General features: G+C 36.8%; 2 protein-coding genes across 4 annotated transcripts in view; one reads left to right on the top strand and one right to left on the bottom strand.

Annotated features, from left to right (window-relative positions):
- Positions 1-27,601, top strand: part of LOC116845083 (tyrosine-protein phosphatase non-receptor type 14-like) — a 46,284-nt gene that overhangs the window by 15,217 nt on the left and 3,466 nt on the right. The window lies entirely within an intron of this gene.
- LOC116845085 (TBC1 domain family member 13) lies at positions 23,578-27,587 on the bottom strand. Of its 2 annotated transcripts, XM_032817379.1 has the most exons (10): positions 27,226-27,521; positions 27,076-27,149; positions 26,819-26,944; positions 26,029-26,185; positions 25,429-25,585; positions 24,936-25,134; positions 24,643-24,844; positions 24,109-24,231; positions 23,975-24,032; positions 23,578-23,836 (listed from the first exon to the last, which is right to left on the bottom strand). In XM_032817379.1, exons 1-10 carry the CDS (start codon positions 27,243-27,245, stop codon positions 23,768-23,770), a joined length of 1,185 nt encoding a protein of 394 aa, XP_032673270.1. In that variant the 5' UTR covers positions 27,246-27,521; the 3' UTR covers positions 23,578-23,767. The 2 variants fall into 2 exon arrangements, with proteins under 2 accessions (XP_032673270.1, XP_032673271.1); XM_032817380.1 differs by lacking the exon at positions 27,076-27,149 and having other exon boundaries at positions 27,417-27,587.

Below are 27,601 nucleotides of genomic sequence, written 5' to 3'. Positions count from 1 at the left end.
AATCATTTGTTACAGTCATTTATTTCTAGCAGCTAATATTTCTCGCTGTAGCGCCTAAGTTTAAACAGCGAATAAATTTAACCTCGGTTTTAGCATCGACACTAGCTATCTCTATTTCAGTGACATATCTGCTATTTTTTAGCTCTGGAAGCTAGTTCTTTTTCTGCGTGTAGTAACGACGATTTCATTAAAAGGGCAAAATTATTATTATTATTATTATTTTCCCCATGTACGCGTGCGGGGGAGAGATATTCGATCGCAATCGAGGATCACGGCGAGTTGGGAAATCGGCCTCCCACAATCGACCAGCTTGATCGTGCACTCTTCGTCTTTGAGGACCTCCACCTCTCGTGGACGATTACTGCGAAAGGGCAGCGGCAGTAGGCTTCGCGAAATTGGGGAGAGCAGGGGTGAATTCGGTCCGAGTCCGGTTTATCGAGCTGGAACAACAAGCGGCAATCAGGCATAACTCGATCATTTCATTCTTCTGCCTTTCTCCCTTCGTGAGCCCTTCCGTCGTCGTCGCGTCCGTGTCACGACAGTTCGCGACGCTTTCTCGCGAATACACGTAGGCGCCGCACGTATATACCAATTTCTCGGCGGCTGTAGCCCTCGCTGTAGCAACAGCTCTCCCTTGGAGAAGAGCCGCTCGTCCTCGTGGAATCGAGAATTCCAAATCCCGGGTCCCAAACATTCTCCTCGTCGACTCGCCGCGATACGCGAGCGGAATATTTCTCGAAGCGCTGCGACTGAGGGGCATTTTATCGTCGAATATAATGCGGGGTGTTGCCGGCCTGAAGATCGATGTAACTATTTGTAATACGCTGCGCCATTTAGCCATGCGCTCTTAGAGCAAAACCGGGATAGAACAACCTGTCGTGAAATCAGATCGAGTGTAAGATAAAGGGTGATTTTTCACAAACTTTGATTGAGTTAATCGACTCAGCCAATAGAAGTGGCAACATGGAGACTAAAATACAACTTGTTATTAAAACATGTAAGAAAAAGAGTTGGTGGTAAAATTGATCGGCTTAATTAAAAGCCCACATTAGAACGAGAATACACACAGAAAATATAATTCTGCTGCTAAGAAAAGCGCACGGAAGAAAATAATTTGCTTGCTCAGCAAATTTTCTGGCCTAGCAAAATCTTTTCGTCATTATATGGACAGCAAAAAGATTTGCTAAGAGTACTAATCACTATTTGCTGGATATAATTTGCTGAATCTACAAATTATTTTGCTGTAAGAATCATGATGGATTTATACAAGTAGTTGCAGTTTTGCTCCAATAGCAAATAAATTTGCTAAGGATACATTATTTTGCATCGATAGCAAATTAATGTGATTCTTAGGACAAATACACTCAATAAATTTTTTTATTCTGATAACAAAACTACTCCTGCTCTGTTAACGAATCATTTTTAAAATTAGTTACGGCAACTAAATTTTTTCGTTGTTACTACGAATATGCAGTAGCAACGATGATTTTGCTAAATGAGCAAAGTTATTTTTCTCTATGCGATTACTGCGTTTATTATTCCTCTTTTAACCCTTTCAGGACGGGAGACATCTTTTGATGCTCCACGGCCTTCATGCACACTGAGAGAAAAGACTGGTAACTATAACAAACTGCATTTAGTTACAGAAATTCATTGAATCCTTAGTAACTAATACTAAATATGATAATAATTACCAAATATTTAATAGAAGTATGACGGAAATATGACGTAATTGCATTCACAGTAACATCAATTAAATAATTTAGTAATAGTTACTTAATGTTAAATATTTAATATGAAATATATTACAGTTATGAACAGATATTTGATAATTGTTATGAAATTGTTATATCCCATATAATAAAAAATTCAGTAGGTACGAGTTCTATTTTGTTATCAGTATAAGTATGTTTTGTTGCAGCACAACGAAAAATTCATTCATTTGCAGCTATTACATCGTTTCAATATCTATTATTACAGATGGTTGGTTGAACCTACCAAAAATTTTGTAACTATTACAAAATCGCTTATTTTGCTCAACTATTCAATAAGTTTTATTTACCAAATATATTCTGGAATCAAATAAATTTTACTTCTGTCAAATAAATAATTTATTTTACAGAACTAAATTAATTAAAGTATAAATAAATTAATTAAGTAGTAAATAAGTATTGCCATAGCTTTGGCCCGCTATATTTACGTCTACCATTTAGTAATAGTAACCAAATTTTGATAATATTTACTAAATTCTTCTCTCAGTGCATATATTTCAGAAACTATCGATCCAATATTCACAAAAATTAGTATGCAGGGGTTTTTTGGGATGCTCTTTCCAAATTTGAAGTAAAAAATGTAAAATTCAAAATAGCGGATCAAATATGGCAATTTTCAAGATGCCAAATTATGTAAATATGACTCAATTTCCGTGGAACTTCATACTCTCTACTTGAATTAGTGAAAATCTTGACTGATTTCCAGTTTCGCTCTTGTGATCAGATCTAAAAATTTTTTTCCTTGGTCGGTATATTGAATTTCAAATATTCGATTTCAGTTCTCAAAAAAGTATCTTTAAAAAGTTTTACAGTTCAAATTTCACGGAAATTGAGTGATATTTATATTATTTATCATTTTTTCCGTCATATTGGGTCCGCCATCGTGAATTACAGAATTTTAAAGATTTAAATTCAGATTCGGATTCAACGACTCCAAACCTATAGAATACTTCCCTATAATTATCTCTCCGAGAAACCGCCCGTCCTAAAAGGGTTAAATAATGGTTATTTTCAATAAAAAAATACATTTTCTTGTTAAAATAGTCTTCAAATATCATGCAATGTTAACCAATGTTTCTCCTCCATGCACAAAATACTAAACATCGTTTTCCAATGCACGGCACGATCGCAAGTCGAAAGATCCAAACAGAATCGCGTCTCGTCGGGCCTTTCTTGAGAGCAACGGTCGTAACGTCACACGTAATCACCACTCGTCCTTTTCGATGACCGAAATTATCCTTCGCGAAATTACGGGGCTGCGCACTTTCCTCGCGCTAACACGCCCACACCCGGTGTGTACTCGTCGAATTGATCAATCGCCTGCACCGCCCAAGAGGGTGCATATTTAGCGGGTATCGCGACAACGAACGTTAAGACAAATCTACATCAGTCAAATGCGTAATACGCGCGCACGTTCGCACGCGAATCCCGCATATCCCACCATGTAAATCGCGATTTGTTGTCAGCATAAAAATCATGAGGAATGAGTTGAGCTGAGCTTCATTGGCTCAAAAGAAACTATACTAAACCACTTGAAACCATTCGATAAAAGTTTCTATAGAAAAAAGATACCTAAAAAAAATATTTATTCAATGGAAAGATACTAATAACATATTTTTATCTATACTGCTATGAGACACTTTACAAAAGTAAGAAATATGCATTTCAAATAAGAATATACATTTTCTTAAAACTTTAACTTTTCACGAAAAAACAATTATCTATTCTGTTTAAACTTTATAAACTTTATAAGCCGTGAATAAATTTTCAAGTATTTTTTTTCAGTATAAGGAGAATAAATTCTTTCTTTGAGTACACGATAATCAGTTTTTCTCAAATTTGCGATGAGTACATTTTAAGATTACTATAAAAAAAATATTTTTGTGAAGACAATTTAAAAGAAAGAGTTACTTAAAAGAAAGAAAGAGAAATTGAATAATCGTTTTTCTTAGCAGTAGAATGATATTTTTCTGTGTGTCTCGGTCTCTCCTACACGGAGAAAAATAATTTTGCTTTTTTAGCAAAATCGTCGTTGCTACTGCATATTCGTAGTGACATAAAAAAAATTTAGTTAACGTAACTAGTTTTACAAAGTATTCGTTATCAGAGCAGAAGTAGTTTTGTTGCCAGAATAGAAAAAATTTGTTGAGTATATTTGTCCTAAGAATCATGTTAATTTGCTGTTGGTGCAAAATAATGTATCCTTAGCAAATTTATTTACTATCGGAGCAAAACTGCAACTGCTTATATAAATCCATCACGGTTCTTGTAGCAAAATAATTTGTGGATTCAGTAAATTGTATCCAGCAAGTAGCGATGAATACTTTTAGCAAATCTTTTTGCTGTCCATATAATAACAAAAAGATTTTGCTGCACGCAAAAAAAGAACTAGCTTCCATAGCTAAAAAATAGCTGTTAAGATAAGATGTGTCACTGAAATAGGGACAGCTAATGTCGATACCGAAGCTAAATTTATTCGCTGTTAAACTTAGGTGCTACAGCGAGAAATATTAGCTGCTAGAAATAAATGACTATAACAAATGATTGTAGCTGTACGGCAAACTTCTTTAATATATGCATATGATAAGAAATTTAGGAATAACTGCCATTTTCTTAGCTACTTGAAATAGTGTGCATTTTCAATGCCACCTAATATATTTGTAGTTCATAGCGAATGCGTCTTAGCTGTCATAGCGAATTCTTAACAGTGACAGCTAAACGATTAGCCTTTTGACTAAGTTTGAATCCGCGGTTTAGCCGATATTACTAAATCATTTTTTTGCGTGTGGACCATTATTTTTCTCCGTGTATGCATGTTATTGCCGTCCTGCAAAATCCTTCAAAAATTACTCTAAAAACTTTTCCAATCCTCCTCTTGCATCCGGCGTAACCCGACGTTAAATGAACTATCGACGATCGAGTTAGGTTGATACCAAGTGACCTCAGGCTTAGGATCCGCCACGATTCTCCTTTTACGCGATTCCCTCTCACCATGCAATATTATTCGGTCCACTTGTCCGCACCCCTCGGGCCCGTGGCCCCTATGCTAGCTCCTCCGCCTGGCCACCCCTCGTAATCCTGTTACCGACCTCCACGCACCTACGCATCCGCGCACCCACGCGAGTGTCCCTGTTCCCTCGCGCCTTGTGCGCCAAAAAACAGCGCGCCTTTGCGAACCTCGCTCGATGTGTATTCATGAAGCGAGGACGACGACGAGGATCGAAAACCGAAGACCTTCGGAAGCTGAAAATAAAATCAGTTGCTCCAAACCATCGTCTCTCCTCGGGGAACGTCTTGTTAACTGGGAAAAGGGAGAGAACCAGGGCAAAACGTCTAATAACCATTCTGCGGGTTTTCGCCGTTTTTGTGCGGATTTTATCAAATAATTGGGTGTATGTGAAATAATAAAAAATTTATGTAATAATTAATGATTAACCCCTTAAATAATATACGCGGAAAAGAGAGTTTCGCGGTGAAATGTTTGATTTACTTAAACTACGTGATTTATTTAAAGTTTGATTTACTTAAGTTTTATTTAAAGTTGATTTACTTAAAGTTTTGACTTACTTGTATTCTTCTAACTCATAGCAAATACAAATTAGATATCTTTCATATTCTATTTTTTCAAATTTTTCAAAGAAAAACACAGAGGTTGATAAATCCCTACACGGAGAAAAATAATTTTGCCCTTTTAGCAAAATCGTCGTTGCTACTGCATATTCGTAGTGACATCAAAAAAATTTAGTTGACGTAACTAATTTTACAAATTATTCGTTATCAGAGCAGAAGTAGTTTCGTTGCCAGGATAGAAAAAATTTGTTGAGTGTATTTGTCTTAAGAATCACGTTAATTTGCTATTGATGCAAAATAATGTATCCTTAGCAAATTTATTTGCTATTGAAGCAAAACTGCAACTGCTTATATAAATCCATCGTGGTTCTTATATGCAAAATAATTTGTAGATTCAGTAAATTATTTTTCTCATTGCTGGGCCAGCAAATTATTTTTCTCCGTGCTTCTTTTCTTTATATTTATCTTATATTTATATTGATCTTTATTCTTTATATATATATTTACTTTTTATTATATATTTATCTTTTTCTTTCTTATATCATTTTTTCAACATTTCTTTTTATCTTTATTTTCTTTCTCCATATTTTTACTTATATTCACCTAAATATGTTCTTATATATGAGTCTTATAGCAAAATAATTTGTAGATTCAGCAAATTATATCCAGCAAATAGTGATTAGCAAATATTTTTGCTATAATAACGAAAAGATTTTGCTAGACCAGCAGAAAATTTGCTGGGCCAGCAAATAATTTTCCTCCGTGTATACATCTTAATATAATCCATACTCTGATAAAACCTGCACAAGGCTGCCAAGAATTGTACCGGCTACTGAATGAGCTACCCTAATTCGCGGCCGACGGATCCAAATTCGCGGTAACCGCACGGCGAAAAAAGAAAGATATTCGAGAAGCTCGCCCGCGCACTCGTGCGTTAATCAAGCCACGATCGGTGCGAGGCATCAAAGAGCGTCCGATCGAATTGGAAATTCATTGCATGCAAATCACAAGGAGAAGAATTTATTTCTTCCTTTATATCCCCGCACGATCCCTTCTTTTAGTCGCCTCTTTTCCCGACTGTCTCTATCTCTTTCTCCGTTTTTCTCTTTCTGCTGCCCTCTGCCTCCCTCTTTCCTCTTCCTTCCTTCCTTCCTTCCTTCCTTCCTGTCAAACCGAGCTCGCAGCCGCAAATTAGCCGTTCGCGCACCGGCTAAAAGAAAATTAAAAGAGGATCCCCGCCTCTCGGTTACCCCTTCGCCTCGTTCTCCCTTGTTTTTAGCGTCTCCAAAAGAAAGAGAGAGAAAGGAGTTCCCTTGCTCGCGAAATTTCACGAAGTCATCCCCCTACGTGCGACCCCATCTCGCCGGGGTCGTCTCGTAATTGCGGCCGCGCTTGAAATCAGAGTGCGAATCGGAATTTTGGGGCTAACCCGATCGCGGCAGTCGTTTCTGCAATTTTCAAGATGACGTTCGGCGCATTGTCTCAGCCGACACGTCGTGAGCGCCGTCCTCTCGACGATTCGTCGTGAGTCTGCGATCCATGCCATGTGTGTAATCCACACAAAACACGGCGACATGCACGCGGGATCCCTTCTCGCAACGTCCATCTTCGTCCTCTCTTATCGCGACGATCGAAGCACGTGTTAATTGCGTTTAGGAGCAAGAGGTCACGCGCGCGATGGCTTTGAAGTCGTAATGCCTAATTAAGAAACGCGAGCGACGCGGAAAAAATTAAGTCGAGTGAAGCGGCAGTCTGATGAATGATCGATTGTCCGCGTCAAAGGACTCGCGCGCGCATCGTCGGTTAGCTAACCCAAGCCTGTCCTCGACAAGCGATCTCCTATACTTGTCGCGTATGCTTGTCGCGTGTCACTCGTAGAAACACGATCGTATATAATCGTATATAATGTCGTACACAACCGCGTTATATGATGAGAGAAATTTAAAAATGAAAATAGAAATTTCCATTTCCGCGTAGGAATTTCTCAAGATTCGTTCAGATGCAGCCTAAATTCCAATTGGAATACCCAATTTGCCCCAAAATTAGTTATCACTTTGCGATACCAACTGGAAATCCCATTTTTACCCTAAACATGGCTTCTCTGTTTGGAATCAATACAGAAATATTATGGAAAACCGCGCTGTTTCTAAAAAATATATTTTTATGATATCAAGCAAGGAATTCCATTTTTATATCAACTACTGTGTGTATTCCGTAGAATAAAAAATTAAAGAAGTAAAATATTTTTAAAATACTTTGAATGTTTTTTATTGAATAATGAAATTATTTTGGAAGTCAATATCAATGTATTTTATAAGTTTGTCAATGAATACTCTCAAAGAGAAAAAACTGACCATATTTGATTTCTTAAATGATTGCGAAGAATCTCAATGTTATCTCAATGTTATCTATATTTTTCAAATCACGTATCAACTTTTTATCGAAAATTTTCTCGGTATATACTTCATATCGAGTGGATCATTCTTGCATGGTTACAGTCAATTATTTGAGAAATCGGAATAGATCTCAATTAGGTGTCAAAAATTTTCTGTAGTTGAGATCAGAATAGGATTTCCAATTGGGGTATCTCAGTACGATACAGCTATCTGGAGCAGGTTTAGATAATCTGCTCGAGATCTATGCTATACTTGGGGATATTTGGGAAATTTCCACACGGGACCAGGACCCATAATTTTGGGGAATCGGACGGGACTCCAATTAGAGAGATCCCAAGAAATTGCAGTGAGATGGGGAGGGAAACAAATGTCCAAGCGATATCGCGTGAAGCGTGCATCTCGTCGCATTTAATCCTTCGTAGAAAAGAGGTCTGCGTTATATGATGAGAAAATTAAAAAGAAAAGAGGAAAGAAAGAGAGAGAAAAAGAGACAGATTCCTAAGCGAAGGGCTCGCCGCGTGGTGCGCGGCTCCCGTCGCCGATCCAGCTCCGGGAGTCTATTATTACAGTTGTAAGCGTCGAACTTAATCCGCTCCCGGTCGCGTCACGCTCCCCTTGCCGTTGTAATCCCGTAAAGATGTAAATTTCCAGCGTTTCTGGTGCGCGCGCGAGCGACAAGGCGCGACTACGTGTGTGAATCGCACGGTCGCGCACATGTGTGAGCGTGTGTGTGTGTATGTGTGGGGGGGATTTGGCTGTAGCCGGGTCTGGCTGCACCGCATCGCGGGCTGAGAGGGGTTGGAGCGAGCGAGAAGGAGAGAGGGTGTAGTCGGTAGTTACAACGCGGCTTGCAGCGGGTTGGTGTAATGCGCTACCCACAGGCAAATATTCGCAGATGTGAGCCGAGCAACGAAAATTCGGCTTTGCAGCACTCGTGCCGGCACTAGCTAACAGGATTTATTTGTATCTACGTGTACGTACCGCGCGTTCCGCATTTCAAAGCCCTCCGCGCCCGTCGGGAGGGCTGAATTGGCGTGTGTATACGTAGGTATACACACACTAGGTACTATATATATAGCCGCTGTATACACGGCCACGTACACGAGGCCTGGCCGGGGTGGGAGAGACAGAGAAACAGAGACAGACAGACAGAGAGAGAGAGAGAAGAGGGGGGAGAGCCGAGCTAACTAACGGGCTAGCAGTTCATTAGAGATCGCTAAACTCCACTAGGGTGCCCACCGTAAAGCGGGACGGGGCCAGGACGGCAGGGGGTGGGATGTGAGGATTTCGTTATCGCGCGATATGCGTTTCGTTCGGACGAGAGCGAGGAAGGACGGCCTCGCGCGAAATTTTCGCCGGCGAGTTCGCTTTGAATTCCGAGCTATCTTGCGTATGTGTGTGTGTGTGTGTGTGTACACGCGTACTTTGTATGTGCATACGTGCAGAGGATCGGGAGGAGCGTCCGCTGCGATCGTTAGAATCCCGATGGGGGCAGTTCCGATTCCGATGGATGAACCATTCGAGTATGTGTGCGTGTGTGAATGTGGGGGTGTGGGTGTGTTTCTCCTTCTTTCTAGGTTCTCTCTTCTTTCGCCTGAGCTTCGGCTGTATTTTGCGTCGCATAACCGGACGTCGCGAGCGGAAACGAGGCCCGCATTCATGGGAGGAGGGATGAATGGCGGCAAGACCAAAGGGGATCCTCCCCGGAGATCGATCGCGCGGCGATCGCGGCGACGGTTGTCGGGTGTAGACGTCTATCGATCGAATGCCGATAATCTACGGGATCGGCTCGGCGGACGGCACCGAGTTATTATGTAATGGGACGACGTACGGCAATATAAAATCGACTTGTAACGTCGTGACGCGTCTCCAGCATGAGAGAGGTAAAATCACGTACAATACACGAAACGACAGGTAGACGCGAACGCTGAGTGTATCCACCGACACAAATAAATGATTGAGATCTTTGATACATCGGACCACCAACGAATAGAAGAGGGATATAGCACACGCCGCGCGCGGCACGATAAATTAACTGTAAACACTGCTCGATGTCGCGCCCACGACAGCATCTTTATATCGCGAAGGCGTCGGCAGATATAAAACGGTCTGATGAGAGAGAGGTGGTGGGGAGGAAAACGACACGAGGGAAAACCGTGAAAGCCACGTTGCGTGGGTGGGGAAACGCCCACCCAGACAGACAGGTGCACGTAAATTTGGCAGCGATAGATTTTCACGATAGTCTCACGACACAATCGATGATGGAGAAACTCTACAATTCCCTTTTATTGCTCTTACGAGACGAATATTGTACCAAATTAGTAAATTTATATCATAAAATAATGTAAAGTTTTGTTACATCGACGCAGCAACAAACTTACTACTATACACTGAGAGAAGAATTTAGTAAATATTATCAAAATTTGGTTACTATTACTAAATGATAGACGTAAATATAGCGGGCCAAAGCTATGGCAATACTTATTAATTAATTTAGTTCTGTAAAATAAATTATTTATTTGACAGAAGTAAAATTTATTTGCTGCCAGAATATATTTGGTAAATAAAAGTTATTGAATAGTTGAGCAAAATAAGCGATTATGTAATAGTTACAAAATTTTTGATAGGTTCAACCATCTGTAATAATAGATATTGAAACGATGTAATAGCTGCAAATGAATGAATTTTTTGTTGTGCTGCAACAAAACATACTTATACTGGTAACAAAATAGAACTCATACCTATTTTATTACATAGGATATAACAATTTCATAACAATTATCAAATATCTGTTCATAACTGTAATATATTTCATATTAAATATTTAACATTAAGTAACTATTACTAAATTATTTAATTGATGTTATTCTGTGAATGCAATTACGTCATACTCCCGATCTATTAAATATTTGGTAATTATTATCATATTTAGTATTAGTTACTAAGGATTCAATGAATTTCTGTAACTAAATGCAGTTTGTTATACGTTTGTTGTAACTCGTAGTTACCAGTCTTTTCTCTCAGTGTACAGTTCCTTTTTATTATGAGGCGAATATACTTTGCTGAATTAGTAAGTTTATATCATGAAACAATGTAAAGTTTTGATTACATTGATGCGCGCGCGCAGCAACAAATTCATCACAGTCACACTTATTTTACTATTAGTCGATTTGCAAAGGTTGCATCCTTTACGAATGGCTCATATGACATTCATATTTATCGCAGGAAATGACCAACTATAGAAATATGAGTAACAATTATCCGATTTTTGAGCTTCATCAAATTTGCTCAAGACATTATGTCATGTTAAATATAACGTGAAGATCTGTGAGCGTCATTATTAGTAAGTTTGTTGCTGCGTCGATGTAACAAAACTTTATTTTATGATATAAATTTACTAATTTAGTACAATATTCGCCTCATAAGAGCAGAAAAGGGAATTGTAGAGTTTCTCCATCATCGATCATGTGAGACTATCAAGAAAGTCTGCCTAGATAATTATTGATATCCTCCTTATGCCCGTCAATTCTACCTCATCGATTAAACTTTGATTTGAGTTTAAGTCTTTGTCTGAAGAGGGTTTAAACTTAGGTTAAAGTTTAATCGACGTTGGCAGAAATGGGAATTAGTCATTGACACGAACTTGGTTTTTCTTAGGATCAACAGCGACTGTTAATAGTCACAGAGCTCGTCTCTATTAGAATAGATAGATTTCTTTTAGATAGAGCGCAAGCAGGAGATGTTTAACTGCAATACTGATCGGAAGGAGAATCAGTTTTTTTAGACTAAGGAGGATGTCAATAATTGAACTGCACATAATTTTTTACGAGGACGCGCGGATAAACGTTGAACTTGACATTAGCACAAAGGGAGAATTTTTTAAACGTCTCAGACGTTCGCCAACACAAACTTGCACAAACGCGGAAGAAACAAATTGACTGATTCAACATGATAATGAACGAATCAAATTTCTTTTAATCGAAGGAAAGAGAATTCTTGATTCTTATAAATTCAATTTAATCGACGATAAATTTGGTTATGACGATGTAACGATAACGACACTATCGTTACAAGTTACGGAATAAACTCACCTCGTAAATTTTAATGAAATTATTGTTGATCCCGGCGGAACACGTTTATACACTGAAAATATTGCAGTAAAAATTATATGAAAATTACGTTAAAATTATATTTCTTTTTAGTGTTCTTTGTATAAAGCTAGATTATATTGAAATTAAAGAATACGAATTATACAGAAAGATAATAAATTTGATGATGTATACCTAATATACGATATAAAAACATTCAAATAATTACAATAATTTTATATTAATTTCGTAAAAAGTCAAACGTGCATAATATTCTTAAATAAATATACAGTAATTTGATTTATAATTCTGCAAGATTACAAAATTTTGGTCGTAATTTCTACTGCAATGTTTATCCGTGTGTTAAATGTGTATTATAAAAAAAATTGATTTAAAATTTATCAATACACTTATCATAAGTTGTAATAATTGTTCTCTGTTTTATTTTACTTTTAACAAGGTTTTCATGCTTAATTTGAGAGTTTTTGAAAATAAATTAGAATGAAATTTACATCAGTATATACGAGAAGTGCTTCATGTTACTTTATATCAAGAACAAAATGACAGAACAGATCTCATTCTCAATATGCAATGCGAAACTTTTGCAGTCAGAAAGAATTGTTTCCTTCTCAACCGATCCGTAGGAACTCACTCGGACACCGTTGTGTCTCTTGATTTATTTCGCGAAGTTCGCGTTTATTTCAATGTTTAACTAATGCAACGACACGCATTTACAGTAACATATTTATATTGAATATGTCATGAAATTTGCGGTTCTAGGAGTCGCAGAAATTCTGTTTCTTTCAAGCGGAACACATTTGGCTCGTTCATCGTCGTGTTAATTCAAGCAATCCTTTTTCTCCGAGTACAGCGGAGCGATCGGTATCCCCTCTTGCGATTCCCAAGTCCGTATTAGGTCACGCACGAATCTATCATATTCCGAAAGGCGTGCCGAAGCAGCCTCCTTTGAGAGGTCAGGATCCATCAATCCAAGCTGTGCTCGGACGCACCAGGACCACCGCTGAGAATGCTAGCTGTACGATCCGCCAGTCATTCCCGGCGGATCCTGGCACATTCGTCAACTTCGTAGCTGCGAGTGTGTCACCTCCTCGCTGGGACTGACGTGGGATGTTTGGCGACCTGTGAGTTCGATCTTCGAGGGCCTGCGAGGTCTTATAGCGATGGCGTTAAGTGGAATATTCTCGTGGGTCTCTTTAATGCATTAACCGCCACGCGTTGGATCCATGTGTGAGTCCTATCAGGCCCGAATTCCCGATGTATTATGTGAACCTTTTGCGGCCCGACTTGTCTTCGACTTTTCTTCTCAGCTAATCCCCGTAGGAGTTCACTCAATCTGAGATGTGTCTCTTAATTTAGTTCGCATGTAGTCTGCATTTATTTGGAGCCGGAATCTTTACCGACAGAATATTCACTCGAAAAGTCGAGTGGTTACTGTGAGGCCTTCAAATTCGACTGATTTTTTATTTATATCAAGTGAATTTTCACCGTGAATCGTCGAATGAATGAGGAAAAACGTTCGCTAGCCGGCACTCTATCTGTTCTCGACACATTTGCACGGATATCATGAAATATTAACTTTGAATACGATTTAGAATAAAATATAAGAAAATGAATAATAAATATAATAATTAAAAAATAGTTAATAAATCCCCATACATTTTAATATTTGATAAGATCCAAGTAAGAGCCAAAAACTGACGGGCGCAGTAATGAGTCTCGATTATCAAATGTTTCCTTTATTTACTCAAAATTCAAGATTGAATCTTTATCGTTTTACATTGTTTCAGGAACATATTCAATCGATTGAAACATTCTTTTATATGAACTCAGAATCCATTCTAAGCTTGAATGAAACATTCACTCTTGCGATTTCGAATGGCACTTTCATTATCTCTTTTCGAGTGAAAATACTCTTCACGCGTTTTGAAGTGAAATTTTACTGAAATCCATAATATTAGCAACTATATAGGACTCATATGAATATAATATGATACGAGATTTGTATTTAAAGAATTGTAATATATATAGTTTAATAAACTGTCATAATAAATTAAAGCTTTAGTTGCAATAACTACTAGATATAGTTGGTTAAATTATATATTACTATTATATATATACATATATATATATATATATATAAAATTATTATATATTATTATATTATATATTATTATTATATTATATTATATATTATTAATATAGTTAAACTATATATTACTATTATATATACACTGTATATGTTACACTATATATAACTATATATAACTATATATTACAATTCTACATACAAAACTCGTGTAGTTATCATCTATATAGTTACTATCGCCACGTCTTTTACACCGTCTAGGAACATATTCACTCTAATCGAGATATACGTAGTCAGAATCCTCTTTAAGCTTGAGTGAAACATTCACTCTCGCAATTTCGAGTGGTAGTATTTCCATCGTCTCTCTTCGAGTGAAAATACCGTCACTCTTCACTCGTTTGGAGTGAGATTCCACTTGAAAAAGCTTCGAGAGAGCTCATCATCCAGACATGAGTGACGTGGCTCTCCACTAAGGATGTGCAATTTTGCGATATATCGCAAGCACTCTGCGATTTTCTTTTCTTAAATCGTAATGCGATACGCAATTGGATCTTTATCGCAAAATCGCGGCTGCAATTCAAAATCACTCGTCATTTCAGTTAAGAATTTGTACAAATATTGCGCGACAATCTAATATTTTATACTATCTAATTCAAACTTATATATTTAGAGGCATAATGGGATTATGCCATTACAGCCTTAAAATGTTAAGTTGCATTTTATTTCCTTTTACATATGATTTTTATACATATTTTTTATATATGTTTCAGAAGATTACCGAAGATTGTCATATTTAATATTGATTATCATTAATATTTTAGTAAAAAAAGGTAATAAAAAAGTAGTTTTATTGCTTTATGAGGAAATATTAGTAAATAATTATAATTAAACGTGCAATAATATATTATTATATATTATATGTCTTAATACGTCATTTTGAAAATTAATGGTAAACAAATTTTGTAAAATGTTTTTCATTTTGCGTGGAAAACATAATAAAGTTAAGTAATGTGATAACATTATTTAACTTTATTATACTTTTATTTTTAACTATTCTTTTATATTTAAAACTTGTTTTCTTCTAGTGGATATTTCAAAGAATATTTTGATACACACTGTTAAATATTGAAGGGTCAAATTTAAACCAATTTCTTGAGTTAAATAATATTTAGTTATTTTTAACTATTATGTGTGTCAAAATTTACTATTTTAACACAAAACATGTGTTTAAAAAAACAATCACATCTAATCAACCCATTTAAAACAATAATATTAAATCATTTTTTACTAAAACAAAAGTTACATTAACGTGCACATAATAAAAAATAAATTAAATTTTAGTCAAATTTAATACATTTCTTAAGTTAAATTATTTAACTCCATTATATTAGTTAAATTAACGACATATTTAGTAGGAGCAGTGGCGACTTATAGGAATGGTTAAAAATAACTCAAATTGAATATAATTTGACACTATTTAACGGATTTAACAGTGCAATACAAGGAGAGAGTTGATTTATTTATGTTTATATCCAGATAGCACAAAATCTTCAGAGAATATTTTGGGACATTCTCAGGATGTATGAATGTTCTTAGAACGTCTTTGAAACGTCCTTTGAAGATTTGTGCTGTATGGGTATGTTAATATGTTTAAGATTTATTTAAACATTACAGTTCCCATTATGCTTCTCATGGTTCCTTATCGCGTGAGCGATTTAAAATCGTACTTGCGATGCCAAATTGCGCGCGACTTAAAATCATATTTGCGATATACAATTGCGATGCAATATATCGCATTCTTAAAAAAGATCGCATCGCGACATACAGTTTCATAAATCGCACATCCCTGCAACGCAGGGACCGAGTGTTAACCCGAGATTTTACGCGGCTCGCTACACGCAAAAAAATAATTTAGTAATATCGGCTAAACCGCGCGGTAGCTGATTTAAACTTAGTCAAAAGGCTAATCGTTTAGCTGTCACTGTTAAGAATTGGCTATGACGGCTAAGATGCATTCGCTATGAAATACAAATATATTAGGTGACATTAAAAATGCACATTATTTCAAGTAGCTAAGAAAATGGCAGTTATTCCTAAATTTCTTATCGTATGCATATTTTAAAGAAGTTTTCCGTACAGCTACAATCATTTGTTACAGTCATTTATTTCTAGCAGCTAATATTTCTCGCTGTAGCGCCTACACTGTTAAATCCGTTGTGTCAAATTATTTACTCAATTTGAGTTATTTTTAACCATTCCTATAAGTCGCCACTGCTCCTACTAAATATGTCGTTAATTTAACTAATGTAATGGAGTTAAATAATTTAACTTAAGAAATGTATTAAATTTGACTAAAATTTAGTTTATTTTTTATTATGTGCACGTTAATGTAACCTTTGTTTTAGTAAAAAATGACTTAATATTGTTTTAAATGGGTTGATTAGATGTGATTGTTTTTTTAAACACATATTTTGTGTTAAAATAGTATATTTTAACGCACATGATAGTTAAAAATAACTAAATATTATTTACCTCAAGAAATTGATTTAAATTTGACCCTCCAATATTTAACAGTGTAAGTTTAACAGCGAATAAATTTAGCTTCGTTAGTATCGACATTAGCTGTCCCTATTTCAGTGACACATCTTATCTGCCACAGCTATTTTTTAGCTCTGGAAGCTAGTTCTTTTTTTGCGTGTAACAATTATAGCCGCCGATGTTTACGAGAAGAAAGCCACGAGGGATCAATAAGAGGTCTCAGCTTTGTCCCCGGGCGGTACGCGGTCAGTCTGATGAGTCCGACGTGGAGTCTCGACTATCAGAAGTAGAGACGGCAGCCGTCTCTCTTCCCGGGCGTACGTACCGGTGATGATCTCTTAACGATCGCATCGCACCGATCATAAAATCCGCGATCTCTGATTAGCCGAAAAAGCGGTGCCGCGGCGGCGGCGACGAGAGAGAGAGAGAGAGAGAGAGAGAGAGAGAGAGAGAGAGAGGGAAGGGGGATGATACGGCTGAGGAGGTAAATCTCGAATACCCTCGTCCCTAATGACGGGGGCGTGTTTACGGTAGGTAACTACTGTCGCCTAGTTTTTGTACAGTTTTAGAGCCCGCGCCCCGCCGGCACGATTCTGTCTTCTCATTAAACTCTGATTGCCGCCAGATCGTTATTTTGATCGCTCGCGCTACTTGTCATCCGCACTTGTATCGCACAGGTAGACAGACACACTGAGGGAAGGGAGCGCGCGGCACTTGTGACTATAATTGCGTAGTGAAATAATTTGTAAACGGGAACATCGCTTTTGTAGCGAGTGACTTTATTTTGCATATTGCTATTATCATTTTTTTTAGTAAAACAACAAGAAATATGATCAAAAGTTACGGTCTAAATTTCTCCGAGTGGATTCTACTACCGGGAAAATCGACTGACTTTTCACTCTGGATCTCGTCAAGTGAATATTTCCATTCGAAATTCAAGAACGAATCTAATATTCTCCAACGTCATTGGAACAAGTTTATTGTAATCGACTGGAACATTCACTTTATGGCTTAAAAATGCATTTTACAAGTTGATACATTCACTCTTCTAATTTCGAGTGGTCAGTATTTTCTCAGTGTTCAGTATTTTATCGATTGAAGAATACACTCTTGTAAAATAAACATGGGTTCTAAATTTTAATGAGATATTAATTTTGCAAAATTATATATGAAGCTCCTTTATATTATTCAAATAACTAATAAAGATTCTAAGGCTAATGAGGAGCGAACATGGATGTAGTAGTGTTATCTTAACATTACAAACGTGTAATATTAAAGTTTATTGTGGGAGGATAAAATTGTCCAGCGTGTCAGACGTACGTCCGGAATTTTCTTTCGGCAATCGTATGCAACGAATCAACCTTCCATAGACCGATCCTGTATCCCAATATTAACGCGAATTTTTATTTTCAAATCTGATACCCTTGAGTAATTTTATCCTCCTACAATAAACTTGAATATTACACTTTGTAATATTAAGATAACACTACTACATCCGTGTTCGCTCCTCATTAGCTTCAGAAGTTTTGTTAATTATTTGAATAGTTTTGCAATTTTGAGTGACAATCTTTATGTCAGCACTTTGAGTGAATTTTCACTCGTTTCCAGTAAGATCTCGTTCCAAGAAAGTATTATCATTTTAGTATAATTAACTTCTTTTTACTTTCTTTATAGCAAAGTAAGAGCATTTATTATAGTAAGAGCATTACAGTAAGAGCATTTATTAAAATTGTAAGATGCACCAGCTAATAACGTAAAGACATATATAAGGACATATTTAGATGAATATAAATAAAAATATGGAGAAGGAAAATAAAGATAAAAAGAAATGTTGAAAAAATGATATAAGAAAGAAAAAGATAATATAAAGAAAAGGAACATGCACAGAGAAAAATAATTTGCTGGCTCAGCAAATTTTCTGCTAGTCTAGCAAAATCTTTTCGTTATTATATGGACAGCAAAAAGATTTACTAAGAGTGCTAATTACTATTTGCTGAATATAATTTGCTGAATCTATAAATTATTTTGTTATAAGAGCCATGATGGATTTATATAAGCAGTTGCAGTTTTGTCCCGATAGCAAATAAATTTGCTAAGGATACATTATTTTGCATCAAGAGCAAATTAATGTGATTCTTAAGGCAAATATATCCAACAAATTTTTTCTATCCTAGCAACGAAATTATTTCTGCTCTGATAACGAATAATTTGTAAAATTAGTTACGTCAACTAAATTTGTCTGATGTCATTACGAATATGCAGTAGCAACGATGATTTTGCTAAAAGAGCTAAATTATTTTTTTCCGTGTAGTCGTTTTCGTTATGTACGTGCAAAGATCTCTGGATACAAAATACGTCGGTAAGAATTCGCATATTTAACTCAGAAATAGCGTGAGTTTTTAGGAACTTAACGCAAAATAGTCGAAATAACACCACGACAGTACGTTAAATTAATATACGAATAAATTGTGTGTTAATAATTTAGCACACAAATTTCTACACGGATCTATTTCAACACAAATACAATATACGTTTGCTAAAAGAGCAAAATTATTTTTCTCCGTATGCGATTCAAGAAAATTGCAGTGCTTGCGATTTATCGCAAAATCGCACATCCCTACCTAAGAAGCAGTATACCGCTCTTCGTAATCGACTACATCTCAGCCCGCGATTTTAACCGCTTGCTGTAATTCGAGTCTCCGGGTCGAGTGAAAAATGTTGGACTTCACAGTGAACGCGACGATCTTCCGCGGTCCTCCTGATCGGGCCCGGCCGAGCCGAACCGAGGACGAGCCCGCGAACTGAGATTATAAATCAGGTAATCAGCCGCTATAAAAGTCCACCCACACGCGTCTCTCTCTCTCTCTCTCTCTCTCTCTCTCTCTTTCTGCGGAACCTTGCACAATTTTTATACCCGGTATTCGAGCGGTGCGCGCGCGCGCGCCTATCCTCAAAATCTCGAGATACGACAGCGATTCGCCACACCGAGGTCCGTGGGCCCCTTGCTCGCCTCGACAAAACACGTCGGTGGCCGTCGGTGATAAAGGAGATCGCCGAGGTCGTGGCGGACCCGCTGTGGCCCACGTAACATTCTATTTCTGCTCCATTTATACGCAGAGACGCATTAAATGAATATTTTCGCATTAAATTGAAAATGAATCTACACTGAGAGAAAAATGCATGATATTTGGAACTATAATGGCATAGTAAAAAGATTATAGTTAGGAATATAATTTTTATAGTAAATGTTACCATAATTATTTGTACTATTTATGATATAAGCATAGTATAACTGACTCGTGTAAAATTTTTACCAAGAATTATAATTATTTGAAATAAAAAATGTAGTAAGGTAGCAAATATTGAATGGTAAGAGAAATTAACTATTTTATATAGTCAATACAATTGGCAAATATAGGTACATGTAACTATTCCCAAAAGGTGCTTTACCATATATATAGAGTAATAAGATGGTGACTATAAATCTGTGTTCATTTTACTATATGTTTAGATGAACTATAAATATATGTTTAAGGCCAAAACAAACTATAAAATATAGTGAGATTATAGTTATTCCAACTATTTTTTTTCTCTCAGTGTACACTGAAACATCCGCCCGTATATAGTCAGAATTCGCTCTGATCTTGAGCGGAATATTCACTCTTGCGATTACGAGTGGCAGTATTTTCACTGTCGCAGTGGTCTAGATTTCAAAAAAGATGGCTAAAAATGCAAAAAATGAAAGTCATAATTATGAGTTTTCATAATTATGAGTATCATAGAATCTTGTAAAGAGAGTATTACTTCATGTTATTCCAAAGGGAAAGTAGGGATTCTTTAATATCTACGATGCTATGTTGTTTCGAGAGAAAAAAAATAGTTGGAATAACTATAATCTCTATTTTATATTTTATATTTAACTATATTTTATAGTTCGTTTTGGCCTCAAACATATATTTATAGTTCATCTAAACATAAAGATATAGCAGAACATCATCTTATTACTCTATGTATATAGTAAAGCACGCTTTGGAAATATAGTTACAAGTACCTATATTTTCCAAATATTCCAATTGTATTGATTATATAAAATACTTAATTTCTCTTACCATTCAATATTTGCAACCTTATTATATTTTTTATTTCAAATGATTATAATTTTTGGTAAAAGTTTTACATAGGTCAGTTATACTATGCTTATATTGTAAATATTACAAACATTATGCTGAAATTTACTATAAAAATAATATTCCTAACTATAATTTTTTTACTATGTCATTATAGTTCCAAGTATCATGCATTTTTCTCTCAGTACGAAGTGACAGCTCTCGGAGCTTAGTCAGTCTCGCTTCGCGCGTCCAAAATATTTAAGTTTTTCAAGTGCGTATAACTTTTTATTGGAGTGTCTTTTCTTAATTCTGCTTGATGGAGAATATCAACAAAGATATATAGAACATTCGTATATATTATGTTTCATAAATGCATATTCAGCGTGTATTAAAAATCATGTCAAAGACATGCCTGCACTATTGCTTCTCTTATAAAAACTTTCACCGTAAATCATCGATAAAGTTATCACGCCGCAGAGAGCTGCGAAATTGTTACATGGAGCATAAAAGTTAAGATGTTTTGTAATGAAATTTTGAAGAAAAGTTTGCCCATCACTGCCCCTATCATTGTGAGGCCATTTTGAATACAGCGGCGCCGAGCCAGTTGTACGATTAGGCTCGATACACAAGCACGTTTGGGGACTATCTGCTCTTGAAAGATCAATAATAAAGATCTGATTTTTCAATAAAATAATTTAAATGTATATATCAGGTGTCTTATTTTAACATATAAGACAATTTGAATGCATATACCGGGGATATATGCATATGCTTATTTTAATATATCGTTGAATTTTCATACATTTTTGCAATTAAAAATAAATAAAAAGTAAAAATGCTTATAAGCCTTAGAGCTTTTAATTTTCCCTGACAATTCTTTAGAAATTTCTGATAATCATGATTCTGATTTTGACTTTGAAGACTAATTTTGTAAAGTCGATGTATTTATTGCATAATAAAATTTAGTTGTCTATCGCACAATAATTACTCTGTGAAAATTTTGGAAATAAAAATCAATCAAATCACATACGCTATTCTTAATTTCACAATTGTAATCTTGTAATCATAATTAGCAACTTTGAATATCCTTATACATCAATTTAGATGAAATTTCGAACAATTGTTTGGCCATATTGGATTCGCCATTTTGAATTTTAATATTATCATACCAAATTCGTAATCAGCGACCTCGAAAACTTTTATATACATATTTTCGTTTAAATCTAAAATCTCTTTCTATTTTTGGTCATATTTTCGTTTAAATCTAAAATCTCTTTCTATTTTTGGCCATCTTTTTTGCGATCCACACCACAGTGTGTCGCCTCGAGTGAAGATACCGCCACTTTTCACTCCAGAAAATTTATAGAGTGGAGAGTTTGATTTTGATGAAGAGTGAGTGAAGAACTCACTCTTTATGATGAAATATCACTTAAATTCGAACGATTTGTCATTTTGATTTTCCAATGAAATCCCAAGTGAAGAAATCTATGGAATATTTTGGAATAGGATTGAGTACTTTTTAGAAATAACTGTGGCTTATTTATTCATTACACACACACACACCCATTACTTGTGCCAAAAAAACAATTAACGTTACTCATTTTAAAAAACAATTCATCATTGTCGTTATCCAAAAGGTATAAAATGAGTCGGCATAATTCATATTATCATTTATATTAAACTCTCCGTTCTTAGACATTTTTCATCAAGTTTTGAAGACTTGTCCTCCTCTTTTTACGATTCCCCGATGCTTATTCCATGTACATGTCTTTTACGTTTTAGCGCAAAGTAACGCTGAAAATAATGATTATATTCCTCATCATGAGCAAAAAACGAAATCGTGTTACTGTAACTAGGAAAAGAAAATATCGTCATTAAGAATCGTTTATCGCGCAAAAGATAATCTATAACGGTGACGGCGAAACGAGCAACGCGTTATTTCGCGATCCCGACAGACACGCGCGCAATTTTTTTTTTCCGATCCGTCGGTCTTTGATAATCATTCCCAGTATGTATTCATCGCATCGCGCAGCTCGACAGAGACGTTCGCCGCGGCGCGAATAACTGAAACGGTATCCTGATTAATATTCCCGCCGTCATCCGGGTCAATCATTCTACTCTCTGTCGAGTGAGACGGGATGAAATAAAATCCAGAAATTCGGTTTATTCTGCTCGGGAACGCGGCGGCTTTATTAATCCAATAATGATCGTCGCGCCAGAACGTTCTCCGCGGGTGGAATGAAGAGCGCCTATTCGATTTCGCATCCTTCTACTTCGAGGCTGCAACCCGTCATGGTCGTTCCGTCGTCGATCGTTTGCGCGTTAATCTAATTGCATAGACGTTCCTGGTGGAACAAGGTGGTGGATAACGCAGTAAAAAAAAAAAAAAAGAAAAGATAAAGCGCTGTGACGGAGCTGATAACATTTTTTTTCCTTTATTTTGTGTATAAACGTGAGTTACGAACGACGCGTTTTTATTACAAAAATAAGATTACAAAATGTAATAGATTTTTATTTCTACACGTTATACGGCGTTATTGCGTCATTCGCGTGTATATAAACAATATTAGATCTATTGCGATATGATTATTGCGCAATCCATGTCGTCATGACAGGATGATCGGGACGATTTTACTGAAATCGTCCTCCCTGTTCGAGCCGAATAATCTAGCCTTACCGCAGTCATTACCTGCCGTTGAAGAAATCGCGCGATGAATTCACTCACCTCTTGTAAATTCGCATTTCAAAAACCTTCAGCCCCGTGTATGAGTATGTTACTTTCCGATTTAAAATTTATGTATGTACAAATACAACATTTTGAATATATCAAAAAGTTTGACACGTGGCAACAAATGCTGCATACAGATCTTAATAATATTTGCTCGTCTTACCGCGAGGTACATGACGAGTCTGAGCTGCTTAGGTGTGTATGTGTGTGTGTGTGTGTGTGTGTTGGGTGTGTGGTTGGGTCGGAGTTATTGCAATAATTGCTACGCGTTTGATATAACACAAATGCAAATTTCTTATCTTCTATCGAGTCGCCGGTAATGCGCGATTGACATTATGTTACATATATCGAGTCTCTTCTTGCGCGAACGATGCGATTCGTGATATACCGCCTGCCAGCGTAGGAAGAAAATCATGATCTCAACACTTCAGGGAAATCACTTTGCTGCCATTAGGAAAACTATAAGATCTTGCCCGCCAGGGCAGCGGCCTTAGAGAGCACGATTTGGATATCCATCGACGGGAAATTCTGGAATGCATTGTCGCGACATCTCTCAATCATTTTCGTTCAAAAAGAAAGAAAAAAAAACAAACAGTTCGATTGCATGTGCACACACGTTGTTGTAGCACGCAAATTATCATAATGAAGCACATTCGTGGCTCTCACCTGCAAAAGTTTAACATTTGTGGCAAAATCGCCAGCCAGCAACTGGTCCCTCAGTAGTCTGAAAACAGAGCACACGTGCTGAGAGAGAACGACAGAAAGGCATCGGCGTCGTAGACACGGCATATCTTACTCACAAGATCATGGCACAGCAGATATGTATGAGGAAGCTGAATCTGTCCTCGTCAGCGAACAAAGAGTCCCATATTCTCATAACATCTGGCAATGGAAACTCTTGCGAGAGAAGGAGCGTCAGCCATCTTGTTACAAGCGAGAAGATAATAATGATTACAACAATTACACGAGCGGGATGATTACGGTTGCGCTCGCTTTGGGTGTTTTCATGTTGATAAGATCATGCTATTCTGATTACTTAATACAAAGATAAAAAATGATGCTTCCAGCGCGAAAACGTTCACAGCGAACGCAGTCCTTAACACGTTGACTGATAATTTTCGAAAAAATTTAGAATGGTGCCAAATTTCTTTTTTTATTTTTGCGAAATTATGTTCTCATGTTAAGAAAACATGTTTGATACTAGTGTTACTAGTTTCTGAAAGCTGTATGTAAATAGATATAGTATTGCATAATATTTAGCGAAATGCAAAATACACTTTGTATAATACAAAGCAATCAATGTATTAACGACGATAACCATCGACATGCGATACCTGAAGCTATAATATTGCGGGCACAGTTCCTGCTGATGCAAACGCATCCAAATCTCGGGATCGTTGGTCTTGACTTGATTGGTCAATTTGGTCATCATCGAGTTGATACCAAATTCAGCTTCATCCAGTGTCTTTATGAAGAAATCGCGTATCTCGGCCATTAGATTAGTAAAACAGAAGAAGGTATCAGCCTCGGCGTGTTCTGAAAAGAGCAAGAATACGAGTCGCTCTCACCGGTAAACATCGTATAATACAATTTTTGGTTTTTTTTATCTTTGCATCGTAACACGCACCTCTCCACGCCTGGTCCGGATCGCAAGCGAACGCGTGATATATAGGTCCGACTATCTCGTTCATACCCTGCACGTAGCCTTGGCCAGGATTTAACTTGGCGTATAAGAAGAGTATTCTCTCCAAGACTTCCCAATGCGCCTCACCACCCTCGGCCAATGGCGCGTAATCTTCGGTGGCCTTTCTGACAGAGACCGCTATCTAAAAGATGAAGTGCGGATGTAACACGATGTGACGGGACATATCCGCAGAATGTCATGGAACTACCTCGCGCATACACACTCTGTTTACAACGTGCAAGATATAAAAATAGAATAAAAACGACTTTTCAGAGAATGCTAGCTTAGTAGGACTTATTACTCCACTTGCATCGTTTATAATACCTGCTGCTTTCCACGTCAACACAAGGACAGAGGTAAACAAAATCAAGTTAATAAATTGAATAAGAAATTAATAAGAGCGGGGAGTGATCTTTGATCGCTCGTAGTTCATTACCTTGGTCACTCCCAATCCCTTCCTCTCAACATTCGCGCTTTTCAGTACTGTATGTTGAACTCGATGGTGTAAACGTTGCTGGCCATTAGCGCTCACTATTTTCTGACAAGGATAGTCAGTGCCTTGTTGAAAGAATGATATGTCTGGACACAGTCGCCTGTGCATTGAAAGTTCAACGTTACTTCTCTTACTCTTTACTCTAATCCAGATAGACAATTTTTGGGCATATTGTGCAAATATATAAAGATGTTATACAACAAAAATTTTGTCATAAATGAAGTTTGATTATTCGGTGCCTTGAGAATTGTAATAATCAGCAATATTCTGATTTTATGAAAAATACTTATTTTGTCAGAAAGGAAACATAATTAATCCGGGATTATTGTAGAACTGAAAACTAAATATTTTGAGTAAAATTATGGCATAATCAATACATATTTTGTAAAATAAACATGTTTCAAGGATATTATATTGTTAGAATAGCATCACAAGATATAAATTTAATATTTTGCATGATATGCTCAACATCTCTGTCTACCTAAGTAATTTATTTCTGATTCTTGCTGCTTAAACTCACAGTCAACACAATGCGACACTTACCTAACATCTTTGTCAATTTGAAGCAAAACCTCGTTATCCTTAAAGTACGTTTGCCACTTACTATCTGGGTTTAAGTTGAGAGGATGGTCGTGCAATGTCACATCGACTCTTTCTTTGTCATCTGTATTTGATTCTCCAGGCATAACAATGAGATCTTCTGCAACAAGCAGGCACACAAAAGTCATATCTATGTTGCAAACATTTGAATATCTTTGTCTTATTGTCTTAAAGATACTGATTACATTATATCAGGGTTGGATGTTTTTACATTCATCATGAGATACTCTGTATCTATGTGTAGACAGTGTAAACTATGTATAAGATCACCTATGTAGACAATGTATGAGTAATCCATAGATGTCATTTAAAGAATATGTATGGCTTGCTACAAAATCAATAAAAGTTTATATTCTTACTTAATCTTTAGAATTGTTATATTAATTTATGAATATAATTTCCTAAACAATGTTAGAATCCACAGAATTCTGCAGTAATATTCTTACCTTCAGAATTGGCCCTATCAATCTGTCACATAATGAAATGAAAATTTCATGCAATTTGTTACCTTTCACATTTAATAATTAATATCCAAAGTGGATACAGTAACTATCTCATGATTTATAATGACTTCTTTTTTATATATTTTAATATAATTGACAATATTCTACATAGTTTACATTGTCTACATGAAGGAAGACTAAATACACAGACAATATGGAAACAATCCACATAAGTGTAATCTCGAAATCTACGGCACAAGTCTGCATTACAAATGATCTCATTCTCTTACCAATAAATGTATTATACAATTCCCTTTTGCGGTTCAGAGTCTCCGACCAACTGGATCTGGTTGGTGGTAGATAGTTGAGCAACAGCTTCCAACATAAAGGCCTCAGACCACCCTCATCTGGTATACCTAAGAGGAAGAGAGATAAAGCAGTTTATCGGAAGAAAATGAGGCGGAATCACGAATAAAACGTTAAAATCATCGCGATCGACTGATGAAGGGACAAAATGAACAGCAAATTGTACAGCAAGCACACACACCATGAAAACATATTTTACTGAGGCTGACCACGTCTATCTCGTCCGTATTGAGAACATCGTCGAACTCGTTCAATCTGCAAACATATTCCCCGTTATCAGCGACGAGAGAGCGACCGTCTTATCGGCTCGTCGCAAATTCGGCTGCTTTACCTCTTTCGCAGAATGCTCATTTTACTCGCGCGTGGAACATGTGACACGGAGCGGCGATCCAGCACGGGGATCTATTCGGATCTATTCGGATCTACTGCGGCCTGTTATCAGCATTCGGTAGGCGTGAGCGGGCGGGCGCGAGCGCGTGCGGACGTCGAGCAATGATCCTTTTTTTCATTATTGACAGCGACCTGTCAAATCGGTGCGCATAGCGGCCGTCATCGCGTTCAAACTGCCTGCCGCAGCCAGCTGTGCCACAGAGAGATGCCCACCCGACACTAAAGATTCTCGATACTTTCCTCTTCTCGGTGTGTCTCGATAGTTCGGCATCGATACCCCGTCCGGCGATGCCAGAGACCGTATCGGCGTTTGCCCG

This window comes from Odontomachus brunneus, unplaced genomic scaffold (assembly GCF_010583005.1).
Source record: "Odontomachus brunneus isolate Ranch 3 - 2012 unplaced genomic scaffold, Obru_v1 Obru_scaffold_049, whole genome shotgun sequence".
In the NCBI taxonomy this organism is placed as follows: Eukaryota; Metazoa; Arthropoda; class Insecta; order Hymenoptera; family Formicidae; genus Odontomachus; species Odontomachus brunneus.
This window is presented reverse-complemented; position numbering and strand designations above follow the sequence as displayed.